Genomic DNA, 22,648 nt, shown 5'->3' on the forward strand with positions numbered 1-22,648 from the left:
GACATGTTCATTAAGTGGTTTAGCCCAAATCTCCTGCTCTTAGTCCAAGTATCATGTTATATAATAGTTGATGCTAATGATTTTGGATATGACATACATAAACAATAAAGAATGAGGATAAATATAAAGGTTTGTTTATCTCATATTCATTCATTCTCGTACACCTTTATACTTATTGTCATACCAAATAAGTACATTTTAACTCTTGCATTTCACGTGTTTACTAAAATACGCATGAAAATTTATTTCTCTTTTTTATTTTCTCAGGTGTTTACTAAGATATTAAATTAGAAAAGTACAAGTTTCCCATTAAATTCATAATCGACTACTTAAAAATAAAGCCAGAATTGATATTAACAATGTTTATAAGTTCTACGAGTCCTTCATTCTTATGTTTTGGTTACGTGAACATTCCTCTGGTTCTTAACTTTTCATATGTTTACTAAATTATGAAATTAAATAAAGTGGGTTGTATTTAGAAATCCACAATCAAATATCTGTGTTTTTGGATTCATAACTTACCTCAATACAGCTAAATATCAGAGTGTGCCACGAATAAGACTACAAGATAGAATATTATTAAACAAACAAAAATGTTGAAACGACTACAAAATTTCAAGAGACTACATTGTGAATGACTTGTTTCTTAAACTAAATTACAAATTATATTTATAAAGAACTAAACCTAAGAAACCATAACTTAGATGGACTAGGTCCAAGTCCTAAACTAACAAGCAAAACTTAAGTACTAAAATAAACCTAAATACTAATATTTTCCAACAATTACTTATATACTAATCTCCTTTCACAGGCCTAAACGTGTGCTAGTTGACTTTTAATTTGCGACGAAAACTAACAAATGAAAGTAACTACCCAATAAGTGGATTTATGCTGAAATTACTATTTTAACCTTAGTTAATCAATTGTAATGTTATGGAGTTCTAGATAAGAAAATGGCAAAATATGGTATTATAAATGATTCACAGACAAAAATAATGGAACACAAATTCCCAAAAACAAAAAAAAATTGAAGTGACAAGAAAAGTAAAAGGGATTTACTATCCACACACTTCATTTTACTTCTCACATACTTTTGATAATTTTTGTCCGTTAATCTTCTTCAATTCATCCAATTCTACGGTCGAAATTTAAAATGGTGTGTGAGAAGTAAAATAAGATGGATGGATATTACATTCCAAGTAGAATTATAATTACTATGGGTAATTTTGTAACTTCGATAAAAACAGAGATAAAACTGTACAACGGCTCCCGCACTTGTCTTCTCCTCCAGGCTCAAGTACCAGTATCAGACGATATATACAAGAGGAGAAGAACAACCGCTCATTTGGGACGAGCAACCACTCTCCGCCATTTTAACGGGTGGAGACTTTCCATCCAAACATTTTCTCCGCCATTTTAACAGTCCAAGGAGTTTTTCCGACGAGGGTACGCTTCACCAGAATTCTAGGGTAATTTTTCTCTGCAAAACTCCTTTCGTCCGTTTGGATAAAATATACAAGTTTCATCTTTCATTCACAAGTGGTTGTAAAATATAACGATTTAGTTGCCTCCATGTCTACTGTTTTTTTGGGAGCAGGCAGCAGATACTTCATTTGTTTTTATTTAAATGCTGACTGACTGCATTCTGGTATAATGTAATGTGTTGGCCTGCATTGAACTTGTTTCGAAACTCTCCTTCCCAAGTCCGGGAGAGGGTATCGGAGTGTGGAAGGTGTCCTTGGCGTTATGCATACCACGTGTTTGAGGAAAATCCTCAAAGAAAAAAAGAAAAACAAAAAACTAGTTAATTAGGAGCTGAAATTTTGGAATTATGTTAGATGTTTAAGCTTGAGTCCGGAGGACATACTCCTCTTGTGAATAAGCTGGAGGGAAAAGAAAGTGGTTGTTCCGCGTTTGGTTCCCGAAGAACCAAGAACACCAAAATTAAAATTATTTGGTAAAACTCAATGCCGACAGTTTGTTTGTTTGTTTTGTTTTGTTTTGTTTTGTTTTGTTTTATAACTACTTGGCTTATGTTATTCATGAATCAATTGCCTTTAATTAAATGAATTATCTTTAATGATACTTTAGTTTCCTACTTCCCGGAAGCAAGCGATGAAAGACTTTTGGTCTAATATGATTGCTAAAATCCTAATCCTTATAGTGTATCAGTTAATTGTTTGGATAATTAAGATTTTAGTATAGATTACGGATTTACCTGGGAAGTGTTACGGAATTGGTGCATTTAGGAGGATGTTGGGGACCCTACAATACTGTGCGGACTGTGCTCGTGTTTATATTTCCTGTATCATATTTTGAGATATGAATTTCTGGCTTTTTTTTTTTTTAGTATTTTCTTTTCGGTTACAATAATAGTGGTTTCTCTGAATTCCATGGATTATGCGAAATTCAATTTAACCGCAGTATGACCTTACATGCAGTAGCAAAATGGCTTGGTTAAAAATGCTAGTGTAACTTGACAGTTATGTAAATTTGTGGTCATTGGTTAGGGACCTTGTTAGTTAGTCAAAGACAGACAGTATCTTACGACTTATAATGCGGACTTAGGGCACCTTGCTAGATTTTGTTAGAATGTGAATTACGATCGGCTTGATCCCATCACAAGGTACGTAAGCATTCTATCCCAAAAGTTAGATGCAGCGGTAGAATAGAATAAACGCTACCCTCTATCATGACTCAGGGTTCGCGGGGTGACAATATGTGCTCTAGACTTAAGAGTTTCTGTGGCAGTTGTTATCAATGGTAATTGGTGGTGAACAAATGATTCGTTGGGGCGAAAGCTTATTTTTTATTATTATTTGTTTTAGTCTTTGAGTTACAGAATGAAGTTTGTCTAGATTTGCCATTTCAAATGACTTCCAAATATCTGGAATAAGAAATGACCTTCAAATATTATTAGCATCTTTCTTGGCTTCCAAATTTATGTTAGCATTCTAATGCATTGCTTATAGTCACAGTTCAACCTAGAGTTCTTTGTAATTTGCCACAATGGAGTTTTGGTAATTTTATGTATTATCTTACGTTGTTTAGTGTTTGATTGGCAGAAATAGATCAAGGGTGAGCAAGAGGAGAAGGTAGACAACGGGGCTCTGCTCTGTCAAGAAACTTAAGAAAACCTGCTTCATTAGATTCCCATGTGCAGGCTTGTTTTCAGATCCTTACCATGTAAGTCTCTCTCCCAGTATAGAGGTGAATTGGCCATTCTAATCTTCAATCCTTCACAGCTTCCAAATGTGGATCGTAGCCATTTTATTAGAGCCATGTCATCGTTGTCTCCAACATCGTCATCAGTTGCAACTCCATCCCATAAGCACATTGCCCAGCTTTTATTAGACCAAAAATCAGCAGCCCAAGCCCTCGAAACCTTCAAATGGGCCTCCAAACTCCCCAAGTTCACACATTCTCCCTCCACTTACCGAGCTCTCGTCCACAAGCTGTGCACCTTCCACCGCTTTGACACCGTTCACCAACTGCTTGATGAAATGCCCACATCAATTGGACAACCCCCGGATGAAGACATCTTTGTCACCATCATTCGAGGTCTTGGCCGTGCCCATATGGTAAAACAAGTGATCAAAGTGCTTGACTTGGTTTACAAGTATGACCAGAAACCTTCTTTGAAGGTATTCAATTCAATACTTGATGTTCTTGTGAAGGAAGATATAGATATAGCTAGGGAGTTTTACAGGAAGAAGATGATGGAAAGTGGCATTGAAGGCGATGGTTATACTTTTGGTATCTTGATGAAAGGACTTTGCCTGACGAACCGAATTGGTGATGGTTTTAAGCTTTTGCAAGCAATGAAGACTCGGGGAATCACCCCAAATACTGTGATATATAACACGTTGCTTCATGCACTTGGCAAGAACAAGAAAGTTGGTAGAGCGAGAAGCTTGATGAATGAGATGGAAGCACCGAATGACGTGACTTTTAATATTTTGATATCTGGGTATTGTGGAGAAGAGAATTTAGTGCAAGCTCTTGTTCTGCTAGAGAAGTGCTTTGGTTTGGGGTTTGTGCCTGATGTTGTCACTGTAACTAAGGTGTTGGAAATTCTTTGCAACAATGGCCGTGTAATGGAAGCTCTCAAGGTTATAGAGAGAGTGGAGAGCAAGGGAGGACTGGTGGATGTGGTAGCTTATAACACCTTGGTCAAGGGCTTTTGTAGATTAGGGAAAGCGAAACTCAGTCTTCGCATTGTGGAGGAAATGGAGAAAAAAGGATGCCTTCCAAATGTTGATACTTACAATGTCTTGATCTCATGTTTTTGCGAGTCTGGGATGTTGGATATGGCTCTGGATCTGTTTAAGGATATGGAAACAGATGGTATCTACTGGAATTTTGTTACGTACGATACATTAATTAGAGGTTTGTGTGGAGCAGGAAGGATGGAAAGAGGGTTTGAAATTTTGGAACTAATGAATGAGAGAAAACACGGTTCTGGGGGCCAAATCTCTCCTTATAATAGTGTGTTATATGGGTTGTATAAGGAAAATCGTTTAGGCGAAGCACTTGAGTTTTTAACCAGTTTGGGGAAATTATTTCCTAGAGCTGTTGATAGAAGCTTGAAAATCTTAGGTTTCTGTGAAGAGGGCGCCACATTGAATGCAAAGAAGGTTTATGATCAGATGATTACAGAAAATGGAGTTCCAAGTGCTATAATCTTCGACCGTCTAATCCATAGATTTTGCCAAGAAGGCTCTGTTCGCGAAGCATTTGACCTAATGAACGAGATGATTGGTCATGGTTACTTTCCTCTTGCATCGACATTTAATCCTCTGATCAATGCGTTTTGTGACAAAGGGAAAGTTGGTAGTGCACTGAAACTTGTGGAGGACATGGTTGAGAGAGGTTGCTCACCAGATGGTGGAAGTTATGGTCCGTTGGTAGCTGTTCTTTGCCGGATGGGGGATTTTCAGAAGGCTTTGAGACTGGTTTTGCAGATGGTAGAAAGGGGCATCGTTCCAGATTACTTTACATGGAACTCGTTGCTTCTTTGTTTAAGTGAAGAGACTGTATGGTTGAAGGGAAGAAGTGTAATCGATGTAAATAGCTTGCTACACTATTATTGACAATTAAATGCATGTCTAACCTGTATGGGCAAGATATAAGAAAATCAATGCATATTGACGATATTTATCAATGCAATACATAAATTTTGTGGGAATCCGTTGCAAATTTTGAACCTTGAATTTTTTGAAAGAAATTTTCTCTAATTTCGGCTAAATTTGAATGAGTTGACATATTCACTCTATTGCAAATTTTCATAATTTTCGTCGAATACGATATATCCATTGATATTTTCATAAATTTGTATGTCGATATTTTAAACATTGGCTAAGGTTGACTTTTTGGTTCATCATGTGTTGTTGTACTAATAGTGTTTGCAAAATTATTATACAATAAAATATTTTTTACGTGTATTGTATTACCTTAACAATTTTAAGCATTACCTTACAATTTTTTTGTATTTACTCTCGACAAGTCTCTACAAATCATAATTGTTGCATATGTTAACATAAACCTTTAACAGATGTTGACAAGAACACAAGTTCCGACTACCTTCGCATACCAACACAACCCACACATAACAAAAAAGAAGAGACAAATGAATAATGCAAGTTATGCAACCCAGAACAAATAACAAAGTAAATAAATAAAAGAAATATAAATGACAATAATAATAAATAATGCAACTAAAAATAAATAAATAAAGAAACAAAATAAATAAATGAAGAATGGATGACAATAATAAATAGATGGACTCCACCATGGCATCGCAATCATCGATTTGCCGATCTCTGCATCCAAAGGACTTAACCAGGATTCTGAGAATCGGTTAAATTGTATTCTAAGGTTAATATTTATTGAAACATTACCAAAGTTGCATCGAGTTTTTTACATTTCCAAAGTTGCGGTCTAGGTATACGACTCTTCGAAGAATTCTCCGGAATTGGATTATGTCCAGATTCACTTTGGGGAGATTTTAGATATCTTCACATCTTAATCATTCATCGTGTATTGTACAGTTAAAGATCATTTGATTTTTTTATTTAAAATTAAACACAAATAGTATCTGACGAAAATTGATCATACGATATACGATGAACGATTAGGATGTGAGGATTCTAAGGATCCCACAAAGTGGATCCTGAGAGGATTCATTTTTCGAATTCTCTGATAACTTATGTTTTTAAGCATATATTTTATAATATTAACATATAAATTGATGTTAAATTTTAAAATGGCAACTCATGTTTTTAACATAATATTTTACAAAAAAACTATTCTTACCCTTTAGTTGTATTATTACTTGTACTATTTTTTTAATAAAGATGAGATCACACCTACTGGTGGGTCCTATCTTTATTGGAAAGATGATACAAATAATAGTAACATGAAAATTAATATTAAACTATAAGGTGACTGAGAGTCTGTTAAGATATTTTTATATTATTATACTCACTTATGTTAGCGATTTGGATTAAGGTAATGTTAAGGAATCTAAATTTATAGATAAAATTTGCAAACTCAATGATGTGTTCCTAAAAATAATGAACATATTTATCAACGCTTAAGTTATAATCCCATCATCAACATTCATGTTACTTAATTAACAAATTTTATGTATAAATTTAGTTTCTCTAATTTTATGGAAAGATATATATGTCAACACGTAATATTATCTCTGTTGTATTGCATCACAATTTTGATGGCGTGAAAACAGTAGCAGTGTCCGACTTCGTCAACTCCATCATCCATTCCGTTATTCACGCCCTTTTCCAAAACAAAAACCACACACACTTTGTGATGCTCAGAGTCTCAGACTAACCTCCTCCTCCTCCTGCCTTCAAAATCCAATCCAATTCAATTCAATCGCACAAGTCACCACCCACACAGACAGAACCACCATCCTCTCTCCGTCTCTCCGATCCGATCCCATCCCATCCAATGGATCCCAACCCCTCCAAATTCCCCATGCTCTCCTACGTCATGTCCCGCCTCCCCTCCTTGGCTCCCAAGCCCTCAACACCCGCCGCCCCTCCCCACCTCTGCACTATCCGCATCGACCCCCATCCCTCCGACCAGCCCCCCATCCTCAACCAGATGCCCCACCTCTCCGACCCCAAAGTCCTCGCCGCCATGCAACGCGCCGTCGCCGACGTCTCCCAGACCCGTTCGGCCCTCAAGACCCTCGGCGACCGACCCGACCACGAGCTCGTCGACACCGCCAAGGTTAGGCTCTGTGAAATCGACTCCGATTTGGCCAAGAGACTAGAGGAGCTTGTCATCTCTCCCCGCCCTTCTGACTTTGACAGGCTCCAGTGGCGGGTTCGCCTGGCCGACAAAGAGGCTCAGTTCCGCGAGGCGGCGGAGAAGGAGAAGCAAGGCTACACTGCGATTCTGCAGCTCGATGAGTTGCACTCCGCCTACGACAAGCTTCTCAAGGACGCCGAGCAGAGGCTCGTCAAGATTTACGAGTCGGCCATGGCTGGGGTCGTGGAATTTGATGAGGAGAAGGAGGAGGGCGGTGATGAGGGTTTGATCAACGACCAAGTCCCTGAGGAGGTGGCTGGGATTCTTCAGGAGGCCTCCCGGACCACTCTGGATCGGGTCATCCTCTCGGGTCGGCAGTTACGGTTCTTGCCCGAGGCCTTTGGCTCCATTCACAGTTTGCTCCTGCTGGATCTTTCCAGCAATGAACTCAAGGTTTGATTTGGTTTGATTTGTTTTGATTGGGTTCGATTAAGTTCTTGAGATTATGATTAGATTAGGAATTAAAAGAACATTTTGGACAGGTTATTCCTGAGTCAATAGGTGGATTAGAGAAACTTGAAGAGCTAAATGTGTCTTCAAACCTTTTGGAGTCACTACCGGAATCAATTGGGGCGTTGCAAAAGTTGAAGGTCCTGAATGCCACTGGGAACAAGCTAAGTGCCCTTCCTGACTCCATCTGTCAATGCAGGTAAAGAAATTTATTGTCTTTAATCCATTCGAATTTTGAGTGACAAAGCAATGGAATGAATAGTAATTTGGTTTTGTGAAATGTGATTAGGTCGTTGGCGGAGTTGGATGTGAGCTACAACGGCCTCACATACCTGCCAACCAACATTGGTTTCGAGTTGGCCAATCTACAGAAGCTTTCTATCCAGTTGAACAAGATTCGGTCACTTCCTACCTCTGTTTGTGAGCTGAGGTCTTTACGCTGCTTGGATGCTCACTTCAATGAGCTCCGCGGCCTTCCTCTGGCCTTTGGTCGGTTGACCAATCTCGAAATACTTAATCTCGCCAGTAATTTTACCGATCTAACTGAGCTACCCGACACCTTTGGTGATTTAATCAACCTCAAGGAACTTGATATCAGCAACAATCAGATTCATGCTCTTCCAGATACCTTTGGCCGCCTTGACAATTTGACCAAACTGAACGTGGACGGGAACCCTCTAGTGGTTCCACCTTCGGACATAGTTCAACAAGGTGTGGTAGCTATCAAGGTTTTCATGGCCAAGAGATGGTTGGAGATACTGGTGGAAGAAGAGAGGAAAAGCATGCTTCAGGTTCAAGATCAAGAAGAAACAGGATGGTTGACACGCAGCACGTCCTGGTTGAAGGACTATGTTTCGGGTGTTTCTGAGTATCTGGGGTCTCCAAGAGCTCCTAGAGATCCTATTCTTGACCAGCAGCTATAATTTCATGCAAGGGTTCTTTGCTGCACGTAATTTGTGCTCACTTTTTCCTTTCTGTTTCTTCCTTTATTTCGTTTTACTTGTATTTCCTGTAACTCTTCTAGCTTGGAAAAGGTGGAAGCCTCAACAAATTTTCTTCTTTCAGTCCCCAACAGTTGTGAGATTTCGGATTCGCTTTATGCTCATGGCTAGAAATTTTTACTCCTTAAAACTTTAATTTTGTGGAGGAAGTGAAGCTGAATCAATGAGAGGAAGATAGGGGATCAAAATAAGTGTTTTCTTCTAGCAAGGAGTATGACATTTTTACTCCTTAAAACTTTAATTTTGTTTTCCTCTTATCTTAAAACACACAAAAACACAAAACATCAAAATATGTGAACTTTGGTCACTTGTTTTATCTAGTTCATTACGTGAGCGAATAACTAAAGGGAATTTACTTAGTACAATAGTTATTTGATATATTTTTTTTAAGTTTAAATCTCGTGAATGGTAAATTCAATATAAATTTACTCTCTGATTTTTTTAATACAAAATATGTTGCCATATCAAAACTTGCTGGTTTGTTGTCCCGTCCATTCTCCCCTCCATTCAAGAGTTAAAGCTTGGGGACACGTTAAATTAGGTGGATAAATGTTTAGGCTAAGAAATTGAAAAACCATGAAAGCACTGTATTTTTATATTCAATTTCAGCTAATAAAAGGAAACCATGAAAGCACTGTATTTTTATATTCAATTTCAGCTAATAAAAGGAAAGCACGAAAGCACTGTATGTATTATACACAAATCATATGCCTTTTTTTTTAACTACGACCAATACAATTAGACCTGTACATTTCCAAAAGGCGAAAGGAAAAATTAAGGCCTGTACATGTGCACGGGAAGAAGCAGCAAATATGTGAACGAGTGTGCTGTGAAAGTTTGTGCACGCTAATTTGCGACCGAAAAACACTAGCCGAAAAATTCATGTTAAATTTCCTATTTACTTTTGTAAAGGAAAAAGGAGCTAAAATTCATCCTTTACAACCAAAATTCAGATAGATATTAGAATCCTATGTTTTCATAATGATTTGAAATCACTTCCCATCAACTTCCGACAATGAATATAAATAATTATATGTTATATATATTTATAGCAGCAAAACTTCCCACTTGCAGACTCAAGCGGGGAGGCATCTCCCCGGTGGTCTGAGAGTTGCCATCAAAATCCAAAAAATGGCACATAGTGCTACAAGAACCGGAAGGAAGAAGAATCCCCTCTTTATGCCTGCTCTCATAGTTTCAGAACCATTACCTGCTGTTGTACTTGCCGTATTAATTCTCAACCTACTGAAGCTAGACATCCGTTCGAAAGCACGATTCACCAAAGCACTCTCTGAAGCAGATGCAGGAGTGGTAGGTATAGACTCCACAAATGCCCAAAGAGCAGAAGAGAACTGACTTGTAGCACCTGCAGCCTCATTGCCGTTTTGATTTTGAGTTGCTCGGGAAGGAAAATTTGAAGATTCATTTACCACACCTAGACAATACCAAATAGGAACTGCCTATATTAGCGACTACTTATAAGAGTTTATAGGGCCATTCCAATTTACAACACAGGGAACGGCAACATATAATATAACTAGAAGTTAGTCATGCCAACCACTGCAATCAATAATACATTAGCAGAAACCAGCTTAAGAAGAGTTCTTGAAGCTGAAAACCTGCACCACTTAATTTACAATTGCAAAAGCATCGACTATTCATCTTCAATGTTATATATACCTGAGGTTGAATACGAGAGAGATCCCTGATTCGGTTCTGCTCCTTCAGTGTTTGTCCACAGCTGATTGTTCATCTGAGTTAATTCTGGATTCAGGATATGGTTAACCTGGTTTTCAGCTGCTGGATTGGGTTGTAAGTGGTATTCAAATTGGTCTACAATATTATTCCCCTGTGAATTCATGTACTGATGATGAGAAACATTTCCTTCATCAAAAGGCCCCAAGTCATGAAGAAACATGGCTGCATCATGATACAATCGAATTCACTTAATCCATCTAGCTCTCCAAACTGCAAGTCATCCACGGGATTCAGAGTGTTTGGTACAGTAGGTTCAGGACCAAGGAGATCATCCATCTCCAAGAAATCCTCTTCATGCAGAGCAGGAGGGCCGTGCTCATAAATGTCAGGAACAGCTGTAGTGACTTCAGATGCCTCATGCAATTGCATTTGGGAGGTAGCTGACTGTGTGAAGTCAAAGTTGGCCTTCACATTGCATTGCTGCACATTTGGATTGAACTCTTTGATAAGTTCTGGACTGAAAACTTCCCTGGAGTACAGATCAACCAGACCACTTTGGGTATCTTCTTCGCTAACAACCTACAAAATGAAATTGCATAATGTTAATTACGTGTTCTTGATGACAGAGATTTAGTGCATGCAAGACTAAAATCATGCAAAGAAAATTAAAAGTACAAACTTTCTTTATTTATGCAATCACCCCTTATCAGGTAACATCTAAACCAGATCCATCAGCCTCTAAGATACAAAAATCCTATCTTAGCCATATTTTTCAAATAGTCTGCAATAGCCATAAACAACTACCCCTGCAAGAAAATAAGGGAGTAGAGTAGTAGGGAGAGATTACCAACCTGGTGTGCTGTGTAACCGTACCCATTCATTTGTGGCAGCACAGCCTCATCAGCCATCTGTTTCATGAATTCCTCGATGTCATCTGGTGCATAATGGACTTCGCCATTGCCTTTCACATTATCAATAGAAACAACATCTACAGCTTCCTTCACTGAGATTTGGCAATCAGCAGAGGTCTTGATTACCGGGGATTCATCATCAACCCAGTCTTCTTCCCTAAATGGCGCCCCATATTGCTCGCCATTTTTGGGACCAGGGTCCACTTTTTTTGTAAACCTTGTAGAGAGCATAATATTGCTAAAACAAAGGAAGAACAAAAAGGAAAGTTTTAGTTTACAGAATAAAAAAATTCAAGACCATATTGAAAAGGATGTTATTCCAATTTAATACCTGTACATTCTGGCATCTTTTGAGCTCTTCCTCATCCATGGTATACTCGTGCATCACCCAGTCAGTGCGCTCCCCACTAGGTGCACGGCCTTTGTAATAAACTAAGGTCTTCTTCAATCCAACAGACCGTGAATAACATACAATATTACGATCCTTTCCCGTAGCTTTCCAATACCCGTGTCTGGTTGCCCTGCTTGATCTTCCTCCATTAGGGTATTTCCGATCTCTAGGACTGAAAAAGAACCATTGCCTGTCTCCAGTTTTCAACAAAGATAGTTCTGCATATCATATCACATTAACTAGTTAGTAACCAAATTCAACAGCAAAAAATGTGAGCTCAAACAGCAAAAATGTGAGCTCAAAGCAGCTTTCTAATACATAAAGCTAAGATTAGCATAGATTAATTAAATTAATAAAAATCAAAATTATTCAAAACCATTTCCATCCCAAACATAATCGGATTAACAGACACATCTACTTGGAATTTTAAGGTTGGGATTTGTAAAATTAATGAATATCCAAATCATTCAAAACCATTTCCATCCTAAACGCAATTGGATTTAATACACACATGGAATTTTAAAGTTGGAATTTATAAACCAATGGCTAAGAACAAATATTAAATTAGTTTGCCACTACGCACTACAGACATTATAGTAGTCATTTAATTAGCTCATAGAATATATCACCATAGCATCCTGCAAAATTCGAGTAGCGTGTGTCGAAACAAATCTGAAAAGGAATGAAAACCCTGTTAACCAAACCCATCAACAATAACCAAAGTATTAAGTCTAACCAATCGTAGCAAACCCAGCCAACCCAACAAAGCGACATCCAGTCAACAAATCAAACAATACTCCGAAACCCATCAGCCAATATGAATATACAGCAAGTAGAAGCAAAGCAATCTAAAAAAACCCAAATCCGCAATGATCCAAACAATTAAAATTAGGGCTTAAGAATTCATGCACCTATTGGACTTTGATTAAAAAGGTTGACTCAATGATCAAGGCTCTATCACCTGTTCTACAGCAATCAATTATCCACACAGAAGCTTGACTTACACAAAGCCGATTAAAAAAAAACAAAATAAATACCCAAATTAATAGCCAAACAATCAAAACCCAAAAACCGCATATCAAAAATCATACAAAAAATCAAGGCTTTCACAGAAAAACCTCTAAAACCCTTACCGGGAAGTTCCTCAGGGTCCCACTTGTAGACGTCGGTCTCGGCGATGACGTCAATCTTGAGCCTCTTCTTACAGATCTTCCGCTTTAGATAGTAGAGGACAAGCTCCTCGTCGGTGGGATGGAACCGAAACCCCGGCGCGGCAAAGTGGCCATCGCAGAAAAGCGCGGCTGGATCGTCCTCCGTCACCATCGCTTCCTCTCCAACAAAATCAAAACCCTCAAACAAACAAAAATTGAAAAACTTGAAGCACAAATCAATCGATCAGAAGTAAGAGAGAGGGATGTGGATAGAAAGAGAGAAGAAAATTCCTACATAATCACAGCAGGACTCTCCTAGGGCAGAGGAGAGAGAGAGAGAGAGGATGGGGTGGGTGGTCAATGTGAATTGTCAGAGGAGGAACAGTGCGGATGAGAAGAGTTTAGTAGCGAGGCGATTCAGAAGTTTCCTTGAACTGCACTTGCCTTGCAGCTTGGCAATTTTTTATATTATTTTATTAATTAATTTTAAATGATTTTTTTCCCTTTTTGTGCGTGATAATTGATATGAAGCGTGGCCAGGGGGTAACCTGGGTCTGGGCGCCTAACTTCAGGGTGTGGTGCGGTTAGATGATTCGCTACGAGTCTCACGGGAGTCTCCTCACTCCCGCACACGACGTAGACCAAGACTACTACAGTGCCACCGCCGTAGATCAGATCTGGGAAGATGTAATGGAGTCTCAGGATGACATTCGAAACAGTCCGTTGACTAAACAACTGCAAGACTCGCCGACATAAACGCACGAGTAAAAGATCTGGAAGGAGCCCATGGGCTCAAGATCTGGGAGGAGTGTCTCTCACTTCTATAGATGGCAATTTAACCCGTTAAATTAGATCTCCGTAATTAATTGATCCGAATGGTTCGGTTTCAGGCATAAAATTTCAGGGTATTTTACGGTTATAGGTAACCGTCGGGTAAATTTTTTGGTTTCGGGTTTGGTTATGGTTATTAGGGTATCCGTCTTAAACCCATACCCGAAACCGAACCATTTTATCTATGAATAAAAAATATATAAATATTTATTATATGAAAAGGGGTTGTTAATCATCATGCATTGAAGCCTCACGGATATGGAGGTAAATGAGTGTGAGAAGACGACTCTGCATGATGTGAACATGGAGGAAAAGATGAGGATGAAGCAACAGTTGGCTCAGCAAGAGGCCTATGATGAGGACGATGACATGCCTGGTGGTGCTCAAAGGGTGCAGTGCGCCTAACAGTGATGACTAATGCTAGCTTTGAAAACTCGTACAAGTTAATAATATAAATAAATATATAAATATCATAAGAGGAAAACCGTTTCCCGATCACAAATCTGTCACCCAACAGGTTCGGTTATAGGGAAAACCCATTCGAGGATTCTACAAGTTCTGGTTTAGGTATGGGGATGGCACATCCGAATCCTATATGCCTCATTACCATCCTACTCACTTCAAAGAGGCATTGGCTCAGGCAACAGAAACCGTTGATTGGAGTCTTGAAATGTCACCCTGGCATCCTGTCCCCTAAACACGCCCCTTGCAAGGTTCAAGATCTCCGCCCCTTGGAGGTAGAAACCTTCCCAAGAGTAAACTGCATATACGGCAAACAAAAATATTTGAAAAACACCAAGAAGGAAAAAAAGGCGACATGCAAGAAGCCTAGAACGGTGGCTTTAATCAACAAATCGATGCCCATAGGACATCTTGATGTTCTTCGATCGAGACCTGGAAGACGTCCACTCACCCTTTGATGACGTCGTCATCGTCAAGGTGCAAATCTCCAATGCCATGGTCAACTATATCTTGGTGGACAATGGATCAGGAGTGAATGTCCTATTCAAGGATGCTGCAGAAAGGATGGCAATCCTTGATAACAGCAACAAAGGAAGGACCACCCTCTACACCTTCAAACGGGCACCGTTCAATCCCTAAGAATGGTAAACTTAGTAGTCTAGGTAAAGCCCTACAACCACTTAGTGACCTTTCATGTTGTGGACTGCCCCCATTATCAGCCGAAACTAGTGACACAAGATAAAAGTTATTCCGTGTAGCTACCATTAACTACTCTGCTACCCCACTCCAAACAGTGTAAAGGAAATAAATGGAGACCAATCAACAGCGAGCTGCTGCACTGTCGAAAGCATGAACATAATCCAGAAAGGAGAACGGAGTTCCAATAGTCCTATAGATGAATCAGCATAACAATCACAGTCAATGGATCAACAAATGAGCTATAAAGATTTTGACCTGGATCTCAACCCCGAGGATGACAGCAATTCAGCTTAAGGCTTTCTATAGGCAAATGGTTGGTAATATGTTATACTTGACAACTACTAGACTTGATATAATGTTTGCAGTTAACCTATTCTCAAGATTCGTGCACAATCCTACAAAGGAACACTTTGGCATGGCTACAACGGTGCTAAGGTAAATTTAATGTAGAACTATCTACAACAAAAGCTGAGTATGTGAGTGCATCAGAAGTCACAACTCAAGCCATTTAGCTTAGGTTTGTCTTGGAAGATTTTGGTGAATTCCAAGCTGATGCGACACTATTGTATTGTGATGATACAAAGAATCCAATGTTTGATCAAACGTTTAAGCATATAAACAGAAGATATCATTTCATTAGGGAAGCTTTGCAAAATAATGTGATTAATTTGGTGTACTACAAATCTGAGGAGCATACATTTTCACCAAAGTTTTGCCTAAGGATAGGTTCAACTATCTCAAATGAATGCTTAGAGTCAAGTCAACAACAACCTTAGAAGGGAGTGTTACAGGATAAAGATGTTGCTAGTTTGAATCAAGGTGGCTGGATTGCATCATAATGCAAATCAACATTGCTAGGTTTTTAGCTTAACTGTTTAAGTGTTAATTCAAGTGAAATGGTCGGCTAGGATTAAACATCTAAATGATGGAGAGAGTGTCATCTGTCCTAGTTTGTTATTTTTTTAAGTAGCACCGTAAGCTACATGTGAGCTAGCTTACATGGCTCAAGCATGTGAGCTCTAACTGTTATATTGGTCATTTTCATTCCTTCACACCTTATGTAGGTGTGTGTGATTGAATGTCGATGTAATCGAATCCAATGCAACAAAGTGAGAGCAACATACGCTCCATTTTTATTCGAGCACCATTGTTTTTCTTGCTGTTGTTCATATTTCTAGCAAACTCATACAGAAACCATATCAAATATGGAATTCAATAAAAACTCTAATAACTCTAATGGGGTGTAGTTGCCAATACCTGCCAGCAAACAGTAAGAACTTTGCCAAGGAAATTTCAATAAATAAATAAAAGGGATCCTAATCATGAAAGCTAGTCAGTCAATCCAAAAAAATGATTGATCCAGAAGGCCTCGAACAATCATTAACCTGAGAAGGTGAAAGTAAGGAGAGCAAAAGAACAGAAGAACCCAATTATAAGACCAAAGTATCTCCTGTCGTTACCAACAAACCATGTCATACCTTGAAGCAGGATTTGCCTAGCTTTGTGAATACCATTCTAAGCAGCTGAAGATGTATATTTTGTTTTGACAACTAATAAATGATCATGTCGTATATATTTAGAAGAAACAATTTGAACCCATCAGTTATCAAGCTTGGTCAATACATTTCATCCTAGCTTAACTAAAGTTGCAAGATTAAAACAATGCTCCATCTTATACCTAAGCACCCATGGACTTAAGCATGCTAACATATCCGCCATGATAGCGGGCCTTTGCCATTGTTGCGCCAAAAGAAATTTTGAGCTTATCTATCAAGGGCATTAGTAATTTTTGTTAGACACGAGAAACAAGACATGACATGATTGGGAAGACTAAATACATTAGACTAGATATGAGTAAGATTCTCATCCCTAGAAAGCAAATTACTTTCGGAAAACTTTTACTTCACTTTAATAAGAAATTCTTTTGCATTAATAGAATCTTTCGTAAAAATAATATTATGAACACTTAGATATCTTCCTATAAAGGCTCTATGTTGAATACCTAGGCAATCGGTAATTTAAGACTTACAGGAAGTAGAGGGATTAGGGGAAAAATAAACGGTAATCTTATGAAAATTAACTTGTTGACCTGAAGCAATTGCTAAAAGATTTAGAACTTCAAAAATATTCCTAGCAACGGTACTAGAGGCTTTAGCAAAGATTAAATAATCATCAGCAAACATAAGACAAGAAACTCAGTACCCCTAGAAGAGGATAAAATCCGCACATGAGATTTAGGCCTGGTTTGGTATTGCGGTGCTTTGAAAAAGGTTGCTTTTGCTGTACTGTGAGAATAAGCAGCTGTGAAATAAAGCAGCAGAGTGTTTGGTAAACTTTTTTGTAAAAGTGCTTTTGAAAAAAAAAAAAAGCAGTATTATAGTGTTTGGTAAACTTTTATGTAAAACAGCTGTGAAAAAAGCCGGTTTTTCAAAGCTGGGTTTTGCAGCTTCTTGTTTTTGGCTTTTTTCACCCAAAACTGTGAAAAAAAGCTAAAGCTGAATGTTTACCAAACACAAAAACAGCTCCCAGCTTTTTTTTATACCAGCTTTTTTGAGAATCACCTCAGTACCAAACTAGGCCTAGAGTTGGGTGTGTTATCCACACACCCCAAATTACTTCTTACACATCCCTTGTTAATTTCAGTTCGATGATCTTCTTTAATTTATCTGATCCGACGGTCGAAAATTAAAAAGGTATGTGAAAAATAAAATGGAGTGTGTGAATATCACACCCTTTAGAGTTTTGGGTGAGACAATTCAGGTGACGATTTAGAGGCTCCATGTAAAAAATAAAGGAAATATTTTTGCTTATCATCCTATCTATTATCGTTAATGAGTAAAAAGTTTGACACCTGGATAGACACAATAGTAGTAACTATTAAAAGATAAATGCAGCAGGGAAAGAGAGGGAATTATTGATTGGATTTTCTCGTCTCCCAAACAAGATCACAGAACCCTGTTTTCTACAATTTTAAATCCTTTTGGAATCTTACAACTGTCAACAGCAAAAGAGGGTTTCTGCATTGCTGTGCGCCAAACAGGGCGTTAGATCTGAATGAGAACCCACATTCTCTGTAAGTCGGTCCAAATACCTATTTCTTCGTCTGCTCTCAATTTGCATTTCAATGTCTTTGTGGTTTTCTAAGTATTTGGCTTAGTAAAAATCTTTCTCTGCTCTGTTTGGTTTCCGAGAAATTTCCAAAAGGAAAATTTGAAAAGTAGTAACTTGTGATTGATTGATTACTGTCAGGAAACAGTCAGAAACTCAGGCATTTGCTTATTCCTTGATTTTTAAATTTCAGGGTTCAGAGAATGTGCATTCGAATTCTAGATCTTCAACGGTAAATGTCGTGTATTTTTTTGGGGACTAATATATGATATAAGCTTGAATTGGATTCGAAATTTCGAAGAACAAAAAAGATGGCGTTTTGGGAAGGTTATGTGAGTGATGAGGCAATGGGGACCTTTGCCCCAATTGTGGTTTACTGGTTGTATGCGGGGGTTTACCAGTTGTTGCCGCCTTTGGACAATTACCGGTTGCATACAAGAAGAGAGGAAGACGAGAAGAACTCGGTGCCTCTCCCCTCTGTCGTTAAAGGTGTTTTGCTTCAACAGCTCGTCCAGGCCACCGTTGCTCAGGGGCTTTTTTTGGTCAGTTACTTCAACTTGAATTACGCCAATTTATGCTGAATGCACTTCATTTTCATATGTGCCTGCATAATTAATGAAATTTAGTATCAAGTGACCAATCTCAAGAATTAGAAATGACCCAATTGTAGGCTGTTTGAGAAATTGCCTTTAGCTGCACTGCTTTTGAAAGTTGCTCAGTGCAATATACAGATCTTTCCCCTTGTATTTTGTTTTGGTATAAATGTTTTTTGGGTTTACCTTGGCCATGTTCTAGACGCTTTAGACACAAGCTACCCCACTTGAAGTCTCTTAAGGCTTGACGATGTCCTGATCTTTTCTTGATTGTCTTGGTTCCATGCTTCCATCTAGACCTCTGGCTTTAAACTTGATGCCTTTTGAGTCTCCAAGTTTTCCCTCTCATTTGATGTCTTTGCACCTGCATATCATGGTTCGGTACAAATTCATGCCGTGTAATTTGCAATCCTACAATCTGGATTTTATATTCACCTGCATTTATTGCATTATTTGGTGAAGCAGTTTACCACAACCTTTGCCAATGGGTTCAACAAAAAAAATAGATAAATGATTAAACCTTAGACAATGGGTGGCTTTAAACACCAGCTGCCTTCCATACCTACCAAATGAGACTACTGAAGAGATCTGTTAATTCTACGATTTTAGTCATGAAACACTGAAACATGGAAGAGAAACTTAAAAAAGTTGAGTACGCTCTGAAAGGATGCTCCTTTAAATTTTCCTAAACATGTTTTCGTGTGAGGCATTTTTTGAGTTCATAACAATTCCTTGGTCAAGCTAATTTGATGTGCGAATTTATGTTCTCATGTTGATATCTAACTTGGGAATTTGAACTGTAAGTAAGTAGTCATCTGTCCTATATACCATCAATCTTGCTTGGTTCCTTCTTGTTAATGCTGCCATGCAGAAGGATGGCATGTTACTTTGCATCATGGTGCCACTGTCACTTATTGTCCTTATAGAGAACAGGGTTACTCTGAAGATTACAAATTCCAGGCTTTTTCTGGAGATAAATATAGTCCGTAGGCACTTTGCTAGTACATTGTGATATTCGTAAAAGTAGACAAATGGAGATTTGATGCATGTTTTGAGATGTTAGATCTAGGTTATAAGATTCGTCTTAAGATCTGAACAACATTGATGTGCGGAGTACAAAGTGAGTAATGTCATTTATCGTTTCAATGTGAATGATGATCGATATATAATGTAGCAGTTTCTCTTAATAATTATTCATCCTTATTTAGTTAGCTGGTTGGATTGATTGTTTGTCATGAGCTTTGTTATACGCTATTGAAGACTTTGGTGTACTCATATGCTATGGTTTGTGATGACTGTTATCTGTTCACTTACATGTGCCCGTAGGGTAGCTTGTCTATCATTTTTTGCTTGATCTCATAGAATGTGAATGCTTTCTGGAGATAACTATAGTCCTTTAGGCACTTTGCTGGTGTTTTGTTGTTTCCGTAAAAGTAGACACATGATGCTGTGATGCATTTTTTAAAGTATGTTAGCTTCTATGTAATTGTATAATAAAGTTACTGTGTACCATATTTAGAAATATAGTGTGTAATTCCAAAGTCAGTTTGGTTTGTTAATTAGGATACAGTATTACATGTCCGGTTGAGTGCAAATTTTGCATCAAAGAAGATAGTTCAACAAGAATCCGGATCCTCTTTGTGAGGATCCCGGGGATCCATTGGTCAGAAATTATTTTAAAATATTTTTATTTAAAATTAAATACAAACAGTACCTGATAAAAATTGACCACACGATGTACGATGAACGGACATGATTTACGGATCCCTAGGATCCTCACCAAAAGGATCTGGAGAGGATCATGTTGGGTTCAACAAGAAGCGAATAGATAATTTAGAGTCTAGCCTAGCTCTGTTCCTAACGGGGTAGGTCTCATAGGTCATTTTTCTCCTCTATAAAAGGGACACACCTGAGGCACCATGGTGTTAGTTGAGTAGTTTTACTGCCTTACATTAGGTGTATGGTTTACCTTTATGTACAAGTTGGACAAGTGATGTAGCGTTGGCAATTTTACGTTAACCAATTCATATTTCATTATGATCTATGACTCATAGTAGGTCTTTATTGTAAGAATGTCTATTTCGCCCCAATGATGGGTAAGACCAATACATTTCTTACCAATTTTCTGTCTTCCTAACTTTACCTCAGCTTGTTTTGATTTCATTTCAATGTTGTAGTGAACTGTTAGGTCCTCTATGCGTCCAATTTGGAAGGTCCTTTCTCAACTATTATCCTGACTAAATAAGTTCATGCATTTTTGCTACAGTTGACCTCGAAGGCGAATACCTCGGGGATCACAATTCAGCCCTCGATACCTGTGCAGATTGTCCAGATTGTTATCGCAATGCTAGTAATGGACACATGGCAGTTCTTTGTGCACCGTTACATGCATCAGAACAAGTTTTTGTACCGCCATGTCCACTCTCAGCACCACAGACTCGTTGTTCCCTATGCAATTGGAGCCCTTTATAATCACCCACTTGAGGGTCTCTTGCTCGACACTTTTGGGGGGGCACTCTCGTTTCTAGTCTCAGGGATGACAGCACGAACGGCTGTTATATTCTTCTGCTTTGCCGTGATTAAAACTGTTGATGATCACTGTGGGCTTTGGTTGCCTGGTAATATATTCCATCTTTTATTCCAGAACAACACTGCCTATCATGACATACACCATCAACTTCAAGGCCTGAAGTACAACTACTCCCAGCCCTTCTTCCCGATATGGGATAAACTTTTTGGCACCTTCATGCCGTATAATCTTGTCAAGAGACCGGAAGGGGGGTTTGAGGCGAGGGCAATGAAGGCAATGAAAGACTAGTTGACTTGAACAACGGCACTTTACTAATTCAAGCTCACTCCACGCCACGAAATTATATTGCTGAGGCGTCGGTCATTCATGGAAATCTGAATTAGAATCATGATATCGAGGCTATATTCTATGCTCTAGCAGGAGGGTTTTGTCGTTCGAGTTGGTCCTGTTTTGGTTGTATCAGTAATTTGCTCGTTGCTTGGTTGTGTTAATTCCACCAACCTGCCTTCTGCATTGTGATTGTGAGATTCTGGACTGTCCAATTTGTAGCATATTTTGTTCATGGTTATGCAACACTAGTGTTAAGGGGCATCATAGGCCTGTCCAGACCTGCTTGATATACACCTGTTTGTATGCGGCGTGAAAATATTACATTTGTCTTCAAAGAATTCAATTAAACAAACAAACACGATCTGAAGTTTAGCTTGATTGCATAATTCTTCTTTACTATTTCAGAAATGAGACGCACTCGCTATATTTTTGGACAATTTCATTGCGTTATGTTACCAGACTGAACCGAAGCCTCGAGGTACGTTAAACATTTCTGGTCTTTCTTGACCGCGATCCTAAAGTGGTACCGTCTTTACAGCAATTACATCCGCCATGACTTCATGCCATCATACAAAATCTGGTAAGCCTCAATGCTCAACCTGGTTAAACGAAATTCATCAACTAAACTTACACAGTTACACCCAGTTACGCCCGAATCATTGAACTAATGCTGTGCAATAACCTGGTTTGGGGCGTTGCAATAACCCAAACCATTGAACTAAACTTACACAGTTACACCCGAATCTGATCCGAGGCAGAAAACCCACGCATAAATCTGAATCACGGTATTTTGGCACACTAGGAAAAATACACCAGCACCAACGGAGACACATGGTTCTTCAACCTAAACAAATTCTTGAAGACACTGGTAGGCACCCTCCTGTTTTTATTCAGGCATACGCTTCCAATTGAGACTTACTGTAACCAACTGCAAACGTCCAGACGCGGCATCAGAGAGGCTTCAAACCCTTCAATCTCATTCTTCTACACCTGAAAGCATATGCTGGTGAGCTTTCATTTTTACTAGACAGTTTTTTTGCCTCATACCATGCAATACGGTGCGCACGTATGAGCTACAGGGCCACTAAGAAGGCTTAACGGCAGTGGCAGTCCATTCAAACTTATCTTCCCTGAATCCTTGGGAATTAAGTGTAC

At 38.6% G+C, this 22,648-nt stretch overlaps 4 protein-coding genes across 5 annotated transcripts; 3 read left to right on the top strand and 1 right to left on the bottom strand.

Annotated features, from left to right (window-relative positions):
• Window positions 1-1,261: 1,261 nt before the first annotated feature.
• Window positions 1,262-5,188, top strand: LOC103931954 (pentatricopeptide repeat-containing protein At2g17525, mitochondrial). The gene is made up of 2 exons (XM_009341484.3): window positions 1,262-1,469; window positions 3,066-5,188. The coding sequence occupies exon 2, from the start codon at window positions 3,156-3,158 to the stop codon at window positions 5,091-5,093; it is 1,938 nt and encodes a 645-aa protein (XP_009339759.2). The 5' UTR covers window positions 1,262-1,469; window positions 3,066-3,155; the 3' UTR covers window positions 5,094-5,188.
• Window positions 5,189-6,869: 1,681 nt separating this feature from the next.
• LOC125470162 (plant intracellular Ras-group-related LRR protein 1-like) lies at window positions 6,870-8,860 on the top strand. Its single transcript, XM_048568755.1, has 3 exons — window positions 6,870-7,731; window positions 7,821-7,987; window positions 8,078-8,860. The coding sequence occupies exons 1-3, from the start codon at window positions 6,973-6,975 to the stop codon at window positions 8,709-8,711; spliced, it is 1,560 nt and encodes a 519-aa protein (XP_048424712.1). The 5' UTR covers window positions 6,870-6,972; the 3' UTR covers window positions 8,712-8,860.
• An 808-nt stretch (window positions 8,861-9,668) lies between these two features.
• On the bottom strand, window positions 9,669-13,235 carry LOC103931956 (NAC domain-containing protein 17). Its single transcript, XM_009341486.3, is given in 7 exon segments — window positions 9,669-10,224; window positions 10,470-10,724; window positions 10,727-11,066; window positions 11,339-11,596; window positions 11,598-11,636; window positions 11,730-12,007; window positions 12,923-13,235. Coding segments are annotated over 7 exon segments (1,719 nt in total). The 5' UTR covers window positions 13,113-13,235; the 3' UTR covers window positions 9,669-9,865.
• Window positions 13,236-17,839: 4,604 nt separating this feature from the next.
• LOC103931957 (very-long-chain aldehyde decarbonylase GL1-9) lies at window positions 17,840-21,871 on the top strand. Of its 2 annotated transcripts, none has more exons than XM_048568746.1 (3): window positions 17,840-18,083; window positions 18,233-18,582; window positions 20,900-21,871. In XM_048568746.1, the coding sequence occupies exons 2-3, from the start codon at window positions 18,352-18,354 to the stop codon at window positions 21,449-21,451; spliced, it is 783 nt and encodes a 260-aa protein (XP_048424703.1). In that variant the 5' UTR covers window positions 17,840-18,083; window positions 18,233-18,351; the 3' UTR covers window positions 21,452-21,871. The 2 variants fall into 2 exon arrangements, with proteins under 2 accessions (XP_048424703.1, XP_009339762.2); XM_009341487.3 differs by having other exon boundaries at window positions 17,840-18,005; window positions 18,234-18,582.
• The last annotated feature ends 777 nt before the right edge of the window (window positions 21,872-22,648 follow it).

This window comes from the organism of the source record quoted next, unplaced genomic scaffold (assembly GCF_019419815.1).
Source record: "Pyrus x bretschneideri cultivar Hongxiangsu unplaced genomic scaffold, Pyrus_bretschneideri_v1 Contig49, whole genome shotgun sequence".
Lineage (NCBI taxonomy): Eukaryota > Viridiplantae > Streptophyta > Magnoliopsida > Rosales > Rosaceae > Pyrus > Pyrus x bretschneideri.

Excerpts from the sequence above, each read along its gene's own strand:
- LOC125470162 (XM_048568755.1), top strand. The coding sequence starts at position 6,973 with ATGGATCCCAACCCCTCCAAATTCCCCATGCTCTCCTACGTCATGTCC. Across the intron at positions 7,732-7,820 it reads TTTCCAGCAATGAACTCAAG|GTTATTCCTGAGTCAATAGG; the intron begins GTTTGATTTGGT and ends CATTTTGGACAG. Across the intron at positions 7,988-8,077 it reads GACTCCATCTGTCAATGCAG|GTCGTTGGCGGAGTTGGATG; the intron begins GTAAAGAAATTT and ends AAATGTGATTAG.
- LOC103931957 (XM_048568746.1), top strand. The coding sequence starts at position 18,352 with ATGGCGTTTTGGGAAGGTTATGTGAGTGATGAGGCAATGGGGACCTTT. Across the intron at positions 18,583-20,899 it reads TTGCTCAGGGGCTTTTTTTG|TTGACCTCGAAGGCGAATAC; the intron begins GTCAGTTACTTC and ends TTTTTGCTACAG.
- LOC103931954 (XM_009341484.3), top strand. The coding sequence starts at position 3,156 with ATGTGCAGGCTTGTTTTCAGATCCTTACCATGTAAGTCTCTCTCCCAG.